This window comes from Cydia amplana, chromosome Z (assembly GCF_948474715.1).
Source record: "Cydia amplana chromosome Z, ilCydAmpl1.1, whole genome shotgun sequence".
In the NCBI taxonomy this organism is placed as follows: Eukaryota; Metazoa; Arthropoda; class Insecta; order Lepidoptera; family Tortricidae; genus Cydia; species Cydia amplana.
Window position 1 is genome coordinate 36,300,985 of NC_086096.1, and position 13,790 is coordinate 36,314,774.

Below are 13,790 nucleotides of genomic sequence, written 5' to 3' on the forward strand. Positions count from 1 at the left end.
TGCGATGCTATGATTGGTCGAATTTATTTGTTGCCCACCATAATCCATACTAATTTATGGTGGGGAATAAAAAAATGTGAGACTGTGACAAGGACAAACAATAATAGCGCTTTCGCTGCTACTCCTACTGAAAGATACTTAAGACTATCCCGTTCTGTCAGTTATCCCCACCACTCATGCCCCATCCAGTTTAAAGCCCTTGCTACACGGTCGCCGACAAGCCCCTCAGACCGCGTGGCCTTGGTCTGGACGGACCGTGTAGACAGTTGTTTCCAACAAAATTTGACCAAAACTGACCAAGGTCAGACCAAGGACAGACGGTTAGAAGGCTTGTCGGCGACCGTGTAGCAAGGGCTTAAAGCCCTTGCTACACGGTCGCCGACAAGCCCCTCAGACCGCGTGGCCTTGGTCTGGACGGACCGTGTAGACAGTTGTTTCCAACAAAATTTTACCAAAACTGACCAAGGACAGACCAAGGTCAGACGGTTAGAAGGCTTGTCGGCGACCGTGTAGCAAGGGCTTAATACTAGATTCATGTGGGGATAACTGACAGAACGAGATAGTCTTATGTATCTTTCAGTAGGAGCAGGCCTATGGAACTCTCCGCGCGAGCTCGGTTTTATACCTACGAATCCGTTCCCGTTCACGGTAGAAAAGCAAGCCAGTTGGTTGCCACGCGCGCTCACGCACGCACGTCGCGTCGCCGCGCGCTCAAATATGCTAAAATGTATGCGAAAGAAATGTCTTGAACCAATGAACAAATAACACTACTTGTAATGTGGATGAATGCAGAAACAACAAAACTAATAAAAAATACCGTTTTTGCTCTTCCGATAGATAGGAAAAGTAGGTAGACATTCTCAATACAAGTACTTTTGGTTTTATTTTTACGATAGTTTCAATTGTGGTTGCAAGCTACAAGCTACTTAGGTGGTATTGAATTATTGATTCATTGCGCGGTTTATAAAACGGCGTAAACACTGCGTTTGCTGCAGGGAGATATGACCTTTTAAAATGTCTCGGAGTCACTCGTCGGAATGAAACGCATAAACGGAATATTGTAATTACTTATTGGCCTTATTGCAACTTATCTTGCTCATGGTTATTTTACGCTATGCTTTTATATGACCAGTTCTAATGTTAGTTTGACAATTAAAACGTATATTTGTATCTACCTAAGTAGGTAGGTATCTTATATTAGTAAATCATTTCTAAGCGTCGGCAACCCTAGCGTTGCGCCGGTGCGCGGCGGCGCGTTGAAGGTCATTCCATTGTATTTTAGTGTAGGTATTAAAACGGTAGGTATTTGCGTTTTCTTTGAGAGATAAGTATCTGTTCGTAAGAACTATTATATAATCTGTGGTAGGAGTAGCAGCGAAAGCGCTATTATTGTTTGTCCTTGTCACAGTCTCACATTTTTCTTTATTCCCCACCATAAATTAGTATGGATGATTGGTCGAATCTATTTGTTGCCCAACAAATAAATTTGACCAATCATAGCGTCGCATTGGTCGAATTTTTATGTTTTGTCCCTCACGGAGGCACGCGTAGACCACTTCTATAGGATGCTAGATACCTGGGCTGCGTTCATTCCGAGAAATGGAGGTTTACTCTGTCAAGCCCATAGAAGGTAGCATCCTATAGAAGTGGTCTACGCGCGCCTCCGTGAGGGACAAAACATATAAATTCGACCAATCATAGCGTCGCATTGCGCCGCTATGATTGGTCGAATTTATTTGTTATGGTGGGCAACAAATGAATTCGACCAATCACGGTGGTCAATTTACGGTGGGGAATAAAACAAGATGTGAGACTGTGACAAGGACAAACAATAATACGGCTTTCGCTGCTACTCCTACTGAAAGATACATAAGACTATCCCGTTCTGTCAGTTATCCCCACCACTCATGCCCAATCCAGTTATACTAGATTCATGGTCACGCCATTTCCGTCAGTATAAAAGAGCGGCATATATAATGTAGTTGGTCAAACCAAATTGGCAGTAAATAAGAACAAAAAAAAACTACACTCATCCTTTTCTTTTGGGTTTTAGTACTAGTGTAAGACAAAGATAGTATGATTCTCTCTATGTTTCAAATGAGACAGTCCTTTGACAAACTATAAATGTAGGCGCGAAGGTGGCGAAGAGTCCTCGTCTTTTGAATTTCGCGCCTTTTTCTAATGACAATGTTGTTTGACTGGCTATTATTGTATATATGTATATAGCTGGTCAAGCAGATATTGTCAGTAGAAAAAGGCAGATTTGAAAAATTAGACGCCAAGGGATATCGTCCCATAGAAAATTTGAATTTCGTGCCTTTTTTTAGTGGCAAGATTTGCTTGACCAGCTATACTTTCCATACATCCATCTTCTGTTTCTCTCACTCATTGTTCCTACATGCATCGTATCGTATGGAATCTGGAAGAGCAAGCGCCGTGTGCAATTCGTATAACCTGTGTATGAGGTATTCTAATGTAGGACTTATTCGATTTGAGTGATTTGAAAGAAAAGTTATTTACATGTTTTAAATAGTGGAAATAAAACATCAATATTAAATAAATATTTTGTATTAATCATTTGTTTTTCTATAATACATAGTTACCTAACTAATTATCACTTTTTTATATTCGAAGTTACATGTCACCATATAATTTGATTTCTTATATGAAACTTTTGAAACGGATGTGTTAATTGGGGTGAATGCAACAGTGGGGTGAATAGGTTTTAGGCCCCTTTAGTATCTTTTACCCCAATTGACATGTAGCCGATTTTTAAATTGTCAGTTTACATTTAATGTCTTTAATACAGTCAGCATAAGAACTTAAGTAAAAAATTAGGTACGAGGGGCGGCTGAAATATTCGCGGCCTAAGCTAGAAAAAAAAGAAAAATTAAAAAAAACCTATGCTACTTTTTCCCCCGCCTCTTTAGCAGTTAAAATATTGCCGCCATTAAAAAAAATATTCGTTTTTCGTTCTGTGCGCGGATATACTTAACAATGTCTGTCGAATGCGGAAATTTTGACAAATTTGAACACCGCGCGGTTATTAAGTATCTTGTAAAAAAAGGAAAATCGCCTAAAGAGATTTTTGATGATATGACGGATACTCTCCATCATTTAAGCCCTTCGTACACTATGATAAAAAAATGGGCTCGTTTATTTCAACAAGGACGAGAGAGCTGTGAAGATGACCCCCGCCATGGGCGGCCTGTCACGGTGGTCACTGACGAAAATGTTGAAAAAGTGGAGAAATGTGTTCTGGCTGACAGAAGAATTAAAATCTGGCAGATAGCGGAGGAACTACAAATTAGTAAAGAAAGGGTAGGACACATTTATATGAACGTTTACACATGAAAAAAATTACTGCGCGCTGGGTACCAAAAATGCTGACACCGCTTGACAAAGAACGGTGACGTAAAAGTTGCAAAGAATTTTTGGATCTAGCTGAAGGGAATCTGGACGAAATTTGCAACCGAATCGTAACCGTAGATGAAACGTGGGTTCGCCAATACGATCCAGAATCAAAACAAGAGTCTATGCAATGGTTAAAAAAGGGCGAGAGGGCACCAAAGAAATTTAAAGTGGAAAAGTCAGCTTCGAAGCTTATGGCGACCGTGTTTTGGGACAGTGAAGGAGTTTTATTAGTTGATTATTTGCCAAAAGGGACCACAATGAATGGTCATTATTATGCAAATTTATTGATTCAAGCACGTGACGCAGTCGTCCAGAAGCGACGTGGGAAACTTAGCCATGGAGTGTTGTTTTTACAGGACAACGCACCAGTTCAACCTTCCCGTGTTGCTAGGCAGGCACTAAAAGACACTGGTTTTGGAGAAATCAATCATCCACCCTACAGTCCAGACCTGGCTCCGAGCGACTATTTCCTTTCTTCAAATTTGAAAAAAGACTTACGTGGTCGCCGGTTTGCCGATGACAATCAGATCAAGGCTGCGGTAGAGAGCCATTTTGAAGCGAAGGAAAAAGATTATTTTTTCGGCGGTATTAAAGCATTGTGTGCTCGAAGCGAAAAGTGCTTATCACTCCATGGGGACTATATTGAAAAATAAAAACATTTATTTTAATACTCTCTTTCATTTTTTTTCTAAGACCGCGAACTTTTCAGCCGCCCCTCGTATAATAATTGCTTTGTCATATAACTAGCTACCGTTGTTCCTTTTTTTTTTGGAATAAGACATTAATAAATGTCGGAATTCAAAAGAATACATTGAAGGTACCTACTTGTATTTTCCCCAAATTGAGTTCTAAAATTCCACAAATTGGATGAATAAATTAGATAATATGCTTAGCAAGAGTGCCTTTCTAATTCATACACTTAAATAAAACGGGTGGTCTCTCTTGCTAAACCTACACAGTAGGTATTTTTGAGACGTAGGTATTCTTCTATGTGTGGGTGCTGGCAAAATTATACCTACTTACAATTGAATTAAGTTCCCAAAAGTAATAAGATTCAAATTAGTTTAATATTTTGACCGTACCATTGACATGAGTTACCTAACGTTTCAAATAAAATACTATGAAAGAAAATATAATGAAGACTAGTCAGAGCTTAAATCAGATCTTGTATTACCTACATACATACAACTACTTACATAGATTTTTAATAATATGGTCACGTATAATGCCATATAGCTTTATATGGTCACTCCTTCGAACGCCACGCCTATCATGTGCGGCGGGTCATCATGAACCTCAACCTTGTCGGAATGCACGAAGGTTGATATTGGGCTATAGCCGCGACCGTCAGTTGACGTCTTTGGCGGTCAACGGGTTCAAAGAGAAACCATGAAGGTAGCTGATGCACTTAAGGGCATTTTGAGAGTCCCTTCTGCCTAACACAAGTTATCTTACAATAGTAGTCATAATGCTATACAAATTGTGATGTCTATCCGTGTGTTTATTTCCTTAGTATATCTAAGTATGTGATTTTTGACAAGGAATCCTTCACATATTCCTTTTAAGTTTATATGAGGTAATTCGGCATATGAAAAAAAACATTAACAGATTTTTCATATATTGAACTCTGATTTTGGTCAATTATTAATTACCAACTTCAGTATAATTGAGCATTGTCAAAAACATTAATGAATGGGCAATTCACACTTCTTACGCTTCTAATTTTTTGTAAAGTAATCCCATTCGCCCCTGTTTTTAAAATCAACTATTTATTTTCACCCCGTCAGATACTATAAATAAATTACAATTAGATTACCCCAATTTGTCCAACTGATTTGTGATTTTAGCATAAAATAGTTCCACAGGAAATGTGCGCAATTCTTTTGAATTTAACTTTAGACTTTGATTGCCAAATAAAATGAGATATTAAACAGTGTTTAGCTATCATGACTGCATTTTTTTCGGATATAAAAGACATATTGAGCTAGTATAATACTAGCTCAATAGAAGTACCTAACAAATGTTTAGTATACAATAAATCATTCATTCGGTGTTTCTTGAGTCGACTTACACAACAATCGGTCTAGTAATTGTATTTATTACTCGACACCTGTTTCAATAGTTAAGCATTACAACTAAATGTGCACACGTAATTACAAGGTAGGTAAGGCACAAACAATCAGACGTTTAGTTATATACCTACTCAGTTATACCTGTTAAAGATCACCAAATAAGAAATTATCAGAAATTACCAACTTATGAGCGCTGGTGGCGAAAAATGGAACTAACGTAACTCCATATTAATTTTCGTTTTTACGCGCGACAGTAGCGCCTTCGCCAATAGCAGTATAATTTCTGTTGTTGCTACTCGACACTGGATGGCGCTAGTAGTATCGGCGTTTCGTATATTGAGCAACATTCATAAAACATCTTATTAGGTGATCATACTGTTGTATACCAACATCTATTACAATTGTACATCACATTTTAAAGCAAATAACTGTTTTTAACTAGCTAGTTGCTAAAATGCAATGTTCAAGGTGTTCAAAAATAAGTTAAGCGTTTGGTATAGGCATAGAGAAAAAAATAATACATAGATTGGTCATTTCATACATCAGTTTTAGTACCAAAAAGACTATTAGCATCTAGCATCGAGTAGCGGAACTATCAGTACTGCTACTTGACAATAGATGTAGTACCGACCGGAAAGTCTTATGCTGTTGGGATAAGACTTTCCGGTCGGTGCTAATTGTCAAGTAGCAGTACTGATAGTTCCGCTACTCGATGCTAGATGTAGACACTGAAATTAATAGTCTAACTGATTGTATGGAGTGAGCACTCTTGTCTTACTATATTTCTCTATGGTATAGATATTACGATTAGTTTTGATACACCAGAATAGATCTTGATATACAATGAAATCAACACAGTTTTGGTCCCAGAATAGATGATTAGATATTGTACCTTATACTTAACTAATTATTTACAATTTTCACGCATGTAGCATCAGTAATGTAAAAAAAAAACTGAAAAACTAATTCATGAGTACGACTGACGTTCCGTCAGAAAATATCCAAAAATTGTTTGTGAAACATTTCTGAAATTTCAAAGAAATTTAAACTTTCCGCATTGTGAACATCTGTAGGTAGTTTAAACATTTCAGATTTAAACTATTGCGTTAAACTGTCAATTTTTTCTCATGAGAGTAAAATTGGTCACAGTACCTATCAATGGTTTAGTCGCTAATTATAATATAATTTCTACAGAAAATTACTTTCAATATTTCCATGTAACGACGAAATACGTAGTTTGAGCATAATTTCGTTTCATAACAAGAAAAATCAACACCGAAATTTCTCTGTCTGCCTTTATTGCTCGAAATTGTAAGAGCGATAGAGAGGCATATAACGAAATTTCGATTTACGTTTCTCGCGGCCTTCTGATTATTTTCTTCATGACCTTACTACATGCGTGGCATCGAAGCCTATCTTAAAATCAGACCCTAGCGTAGGACAATATCAAACATAACATTTCCGATTCAACCGAGATTTCTAGATTTTTTAGAAGGCTGGATTGACTAAGATTTCAAAGAAAATTAGGTCCTTTGGAAACTATAGTAATTCAAGTAAAATATTATTGATAAGTAAATAGTAAAGGTGATATTCGGATGGGAACTGCAGCAGAATAACTTCTAGATCAATACTGTCGCGATTAGAAAGTTAATCCGTCACTTATTTTATCAAACAAAAAAAATGTCAGTGACAGCGTCTGCGTCAACGTTGCAGCAGAAATGCCGCAACAGTAATGCAGGTGCAGTTGCTATTCGACTGTCACCTTAACTTTCCCCAGACTTGTATCTACAACGCTTCACATGGCCCTAGCGAGCAAAGTTTTCAAAACTATTTATGTAGTACATACATATGTTTACATTTGCCACTTATTACAAAGGCTATTTACCTTGCCCAGGTGCAAAAGTGTAACCATATGTCACAATATGGACATGACCATTTTGAACACGTCACTCGCATTGTAATGTTACATGACAAATCCTCAAATGTCATTCCAAAACCTCTAAAAAACCTTAAAAACCTCGTACCTAATTTGAAAACCTAATCCGGCTGCGTCGAGCACTGTGGCACGGGGTCTTCGCACTTATACGCTCTAGGGAAGAGGGAGGAGTAGGACGGGGGAGGTTCGTACTCGGGAGGGGAGGTTGGGGTTGGGGAGAAGAGGTGTTGGGAGGCTACTGTGACGGTGACAGTTGGGGAGAGATCTATGCAGGAGGCTGGTATGTTGATTGGTGTGTCTGAGGGCTTTGAGCGCTTGCAGCAGCATTCTGGAAATAAGAATCATTATTAAAAACGGTGGAACGAAGTATTAAGAGATCCGTAAAAAGGCAAAATGACGTTTGGATATACAACATCCAGCTTGGAAAGCCAACAAAACTACATACAACAGGTAGAAAATCATAACGTTAGCTCTGATGTTACATCTGGCAGACTAAAAAGAAAATAAACCACTACAAGTAAAATAATATGTTATTGGTGGTGACCGCTACTTTTCGTAAAAGCTTCATAATTCAAAGTAAGCCAGAAGCAGTTAATTTACGATAGCTAACCAGGTTGGTTGAGGCTTAGTTCTCTCAGGGCAGAACATAATGCGGATCTAAACGCGCAATTCCTACCATGAGTTTAAAGTAACTGTACTTCTGTATTGACTCGTACGTAACTTCTAGCGGTCTAGGCGGTGGATAACTTACCCCACGCGAGACAGAACATGAGGATAGTGGCGCACACCAGCATGCCGACCACGAGGTAGCTCCACGGGCCGTAGGGCTTCAGCGCGGCCGCAAACTCCAAGAACGCGTTGGACTTCTGCTCGCTCTCTGTGATCTTCACTGAAAGTTTCAAATCGCCTGGACTACATTATACCGCTCAAGTTATATGGAGTAAGTACCTATAGGTATACCTAAATTGTTTTCTTTAATGCACAATTACAAATCAGATTGTAGAAATGGCTAACTTTATGGTTATTATTTAATCCTAGAAATGGGTGACACAACACGGGCGAGGAGCTGGTAGGCGCAGGCGGAGATGGCTGGACGACCTGGGGCCAGCTTCTCAAAGGCTTGTAACTTGTAATACAAGTGGAAGTCCCTTACTAACAAAAGCTGTCAAAAAATGACGTCCGCTTGTATTACAAGTTACAAGCTTTTGAGAAACGGGCTCCTGGACGCATATCTCAACGACTGGCCGGAGATTGCTCAAAACCGAGACGAATGGAAATCGAAGGGGGAGGCCTTTGCCCAGCAGTGGGACAACATTATATAAACCCTAGAAAAGTATATACATTTTAGGGATGTGACCAAGGAACAAAGACATGGTGTAGTTAGTTAGTGCTTCTGGGCATTTTCCGCAAATCGACAACCATTGTGCCTATTTTGCGTGAAACGAGGTGGCGCTACTCTAACCACCCCAGCTCCTCCATGAAACCTAGCAGTATTTTCAGGTTGCTGACTGCCTCTTTTAGTGTGCTCGGAGTCCCTAGGTATTTGTTCCTGTATGTTTCTACCTCTTTGCAGTCTAGGAGTATGTGTTTTGTTGTTTCCTCTTCTTCCATGCACGCTCTGCACATGGGGCTGTCTGTACTGTAAGACATGGTGTAATGCCGTTACCCAAGGTTGCCATCAAAAGCAACACTTTTGGGCGACATGGTAAGGACTGGCAGCGTCATCGACAGGGGTATTTGGCTCAGGGCAAGGGTTGTGTATCAAAATTGACGCAGGATAAATAATAAATAACAGTAAAAGCTTACTTATGACAGAAGGTTTCGTCATCCCATCATTCTGATCCAAGCCCAGCAACTCCTGGTTCCTGGCAGCGAATCTCCTAAGCAGTTCCAGCAGTGGTGGGTCCCTCCGATGCATGCACGCTGAGGTATCCTCGTCCTCGCCTCCAGGGCAATGGCGGACGCCGTCGCACACGAGGTAGGAGGATATGCAGAGGCTGGTCATGCCGCAGATGAATTGAGATTCGTTGTTGCATACAGAACCTGGAATTAAAGGCGTGTATAAAAATAGGATCATTTGTTTGTCAAAAATCGTGGGTTGAAACTTCGGTTGTGCTGTATGAAGCTGAAAAACGTGTTGTCGTGGATAAAGCCATCCATAATAAATTCTAAATCAATTTGTACTATAATTTTTTGATTATTTTTTTGACATGTACCACATATAATCGACATCTTGAAATTGTATTATATCTACCGTAAATTTAAGTTAAATCTTAAATTATGCTGTATTATGACGTGTAAAAATCTGTAAAAAAAAATTACCAATAAAAATCTGAAATCTGAATACGCCTGCTGGTTGTGTTGAACTCCGCGGAAGTGAGGCTTTAAATATCCGCATCCGCATCCGCATCCGCGGATGTCAAAAAATCTGCATCCGCAACATCCCTGGAACTTACCACTATTGACCGCAGTGACCACAAGCCGCAACTTCTCCGTGTGCTGATAGGGTGACGTAGGCGGGTTCCACACGATCTTGATTTTCGGCGGCAGCAGTTTGGTACCGGCGCGAGCGGCAACCGCCGCTGCGTTGCCGCCGCAGAGATTCAGGCGCCATATGGGTTTTATGGCGTCGCCTATGTACTGTAAAAAATAAAGGTAGGTTAATAAAAGTATTATTATTGCGAGCCTATTGTGTCCCACTGCTGGGCAAAGGCCTCCCCCCTCTTCTTCCACTCCTCCCGATTTGAGCTACATCTGGCCAGTCGCTCAAAAAAGAGTCTAAGTTAGCCCGCCATCCCCGACGAGGTCTGCCGGATCCCCGGTTCGACTCACGGGGCACCCACTCTGTGGTTATCTTGGCCCATAAGTCATTCGGCATGCGGCAGACATGACCAGCCCAGTCCCACTTTAACTTGGCCGCTTTTCGAGCTACATCTATTATTTGAGTTTTAGAGCGCAGCGTGGTGTTCCGGATGCGATCCCTTAGTTTCACACCTAATATGCTGCGCTCCATAGCTCTCTGACAGTATACTAATAAAAGTATACATAAAGCAATTGACACTGCTCGAGGCCATGCGCTTGTAGAGGAACAGAAACCGACGGGGAACCTGGGAGTCTACAGAAGGACCTCCTTTTTAAGAAAAGGACATCAGCCTTGATATTAGCAAAACATTTGCTAGAACGTCCTCTAGAAGTACCTATGGCATCAAGTTCTGCGTTTATGGTTTAAAAAAAATATTTTGAACAATATATTAATATTTTTATTTTGTTTCTTTGCGATGGTATCCGAAATCCGGTATCGGATCGGACGATGTGAAATAGCTCTTATTTAAGGCACAAATAATAGTGGTACCTAATAAATAATAGTGGTGGTGGTATGGTGGTGGTGGTGGTGGTGGTAAGGGTAGGTACCTCCCACTCTCCCAGTGGCGGCGCGTGGCTAATTTGACATATTTCTTTTACAACTCTGCTCAAACGTCCAAAAACAGGCAAGCCGGTGGGAATCGGCTCTTATGGACGTGCCGCCACCGGTACCTAGCTAATATAAGTCCGAGGCCTCTCAAGGTACGTAAACACGTAGAGATCCAATTCCGCACTTGGCCCCAATTGACCCACCGACAATTACCGCCATCAATAAGTAGTAGTCATTAAGGCCCGCCATTATTGAGCAAACGTCATGTATAAATAGGTTTTTCTTACAAACACAGTCAAATTATTCAAAAGCATAGAGCTATGTGAGAATAACCTACTCCGACCAGTCCTATATCCTCTAGCCGCTCTGAGACCTATAAAGAGGTCTCCTGTTCCGTTCTAATTTGAATCTTATTTTTGACAAGTCAAAGTTGAATTTTCATTGGCAAGCTGTGACGTCTGGGTGCCTAGAGGATATACCCAGAACTATTCCTTGGTCTGGACTTCTTGAGGTTACAGGCTCAAGACTCATTCTTCTACTGATTTTAATGTGTAGGTATAGTAGAGAGTTTACTCATTGGGTAAAAAACGCCCTAACGGGCATGTATGGGTTAAACTGGTTAAAGCATAGTCTGATGAACGTGAGAGAATGCGTCATGTGGTTCATTGTTCAACATCGGCTTTGTTAAAATTTGATATGGAAAATTTGTTGGACACATAGATTAGTTTCCTATTCTGCAATAAGCGCATTTTCACAATACCTATGTCCTAAAAAGTCTTGCTTTGAATTACCAAAACTTTAGGAATTTTGTAATTTTTTTTGGGGACATGTTGTTGATTTCTTTTTTATTTCGCCCAGAAAGAGAAGCTTTGCAAACCAAAGTAGTTTGTGGACTTAGTGCATCCCAGATAATTAATCGTGTTTCGTGTTGCGGCTTTCGAAGTGTAACTTATTGCAAATGATGTACTTAACCACAGTTTGCACGCCTGAGTAGTGTTGGCCCTCAGCGGCACCTGGTGTCCACAAGCACTGACTCGAGTGTTTCTTGGCCGAGACGAGAGCTTAGACTTTCTAAATGGCTACAAGAATAACCACCAATTTGCAGGCTTTGTGGCGTTGGCCGTCTTCACTGCGACTTCTACATATCTACTAAGCATCACAGAGAAGGAGAGTGATTACTTACTACAAGTAGCTTGCAAGCTTGAGTAGCGTTGGCCCTAGGCGGCGCCTGGTCGTCGCGCGTGTGCTGCGCGGTGACGCTGCGCGCGCCCCATTTGCGCCCCTGCTGCGCCACGCCCGCTACCAGCGCGGGCGATGACATTTCAAGAGCGCCGCGCTCCCATTCCGACAGGTTCTCCTGAAACAAAAAGTCCATATTCAATAACTCGCTTTGTGCACCACCGTTCCTTTCTTTCCCGAACTGTGCGTTGTTAGGGTAACATTCCATTTCTGGGCGCAGCTGCACTACTGGTACTGAACGCGCCGCTGTTACTGTCAATAGTAAAATTGACAGTAGTGCAGCTGCGGTTGGAAATGGACTGTCACTTTTATCCTTACAATGGCGGGTTTCCTCCTGTTTGCGGCACGAACATAGTCAGTACCTACAACAATGATATTTTTGCCTTCTCGTTCGTTTGCACAGTGGTTTGCACAATACCTAAGGTTCCAATTAGGGTTAATTAATTGAGTTTGAAAAACCTCTGATACTCGCCATGTCCAATACTGACCAAAGGACCAAAAATCCTGATATCCCTAAACCCACTTCCAATGATCAGAAACCCCAGTGTACATTTCATTCGATAGCGTAACGTGCGTTCGCGTTTGCGTCAAGTCTCATTTTGTCTGGAATTTTAAATAGCGCGCTAAGCGGGACGTTTTGGAAAACTCAAAATACCATACAAAATGACACAATGCAACGCGTACGTCACGTCACACTATCGACATGAAATTTATACTAAGGGTACTGTTAATAGCGTTACTGTTTGTTAGTATATAAAGGAATGCAGTGCGTAACGCCGTACGGCCTTGTACCATGCGAATACCTAATTGAGACGAGGAGTTTGTTGATTCAGGGAGCGTGATACGTATAAATATTCAACTAGCACGCGCCGGAGTTGATTCGACTAACAACCATCTACGTATGAAGCCTGCATCCTGCGATCCTGGCTCTTAATATCAGAACCACGAGTTGTTAAGCGTTTATACAGAACTAGAGGTCACTATGCATATGAACTTAGATGTGCTTAACCCTTTTCCAGACCGATTAAACCCCTTTAATCTTTTGGACGCCAATGACCGATATATAAGCACCGCAGGTTCAACGCCAAAGACCGATTAATCGGTCACGGACCACAGAGCAACATAGACTACGTGCATATGCATAAAGTTCAATTTCAGTTTTGACACTTCGGTGACGTGGCGTCAGCGGACAGCTTTTGTTTTTGACACGGCGTCGAAAAGGTTAATATCAGAACCACGGTTTGAAGCGTTTATATAGAACTGGAGGTCACTATGCATATGAACTTAGATGTGCTTAACCCTTTTCCAGACCGATTAAGGCCCTTTAAGGGACCCACTGATTAACAGGTCTGTCAGTTAGGACAAAAAGTTGACAGTTCCGAACAACTGACAGACCGATACTGTCCGGCGGACTGTTAATCAGTGGGCCTTCAGGAACGTGCTTATTAGTCCCAATGTCCTTTTAAAGAACAAAATCAAATCGATTTTTGAACTATAATGGAATAAAATAATGTTCTAAATTCAATACTGCTGAAATTGCTCTGGGACTTAGGAGGTTAGACTCCAATCCAATATTTCAATATGTACCTACACCTACTTGCAACGGAAGAGAAAACTTTTCTTTTGCAGTGCCTTTTCTTCTGACTTCGGTATATTCTACCTAATTTTATTAAGCTACATCAACATGACAACTAGATTATAAAAATCTGTGAGGCCT

The 13,790-nt window shown here is 40.8% G+C and overlaps 1 protein-coding gene across 2 annotated transcripts in view; it reads right to left on the reverse strand.

The window, feature by feature from the left end:
- Window positions 1–7,449: 7,449 nt before the first annotated feature.
- The window catches only part of LOC134661222 (uncharacterized), a 63,907-nt gene continuing 57,566 nt past the window's right edge, over window positions 7,450–13,790 (reverse strand). The window contains exons 3-7 of one of the 2 annotated variants that reach the window (XM_063517195.1): window positions 12,018–12,191; window positions 9,879–10,062; window positions 9,229–9,465; window positions 8,174–8,329; window positions 7,450–7,750 (exon numbers count right to left, since the gene is read on the reverse strand). In XM_063517195.1, the coding sequence (XP_063373265.1) occupies window positions 7,524–7,750; window positions 8,174–8,329; window positions 9,229–9,465; window positions 9,879–10,062; window positions 12,018–12,191 (978 nt within the window). In that variant the 3' untranslated portion in view covers window positions 7,450–7,523. The remainder of the gene's footprint in view (window positions 7,751–8,173; window positions 8,330–9,228; window positions 9,466–9,878; window positions 10,063–12,017; window positions 12,192–13,790) is intronic. The other variant, XM_063517196.1, reaches the window with a different exon arrangement.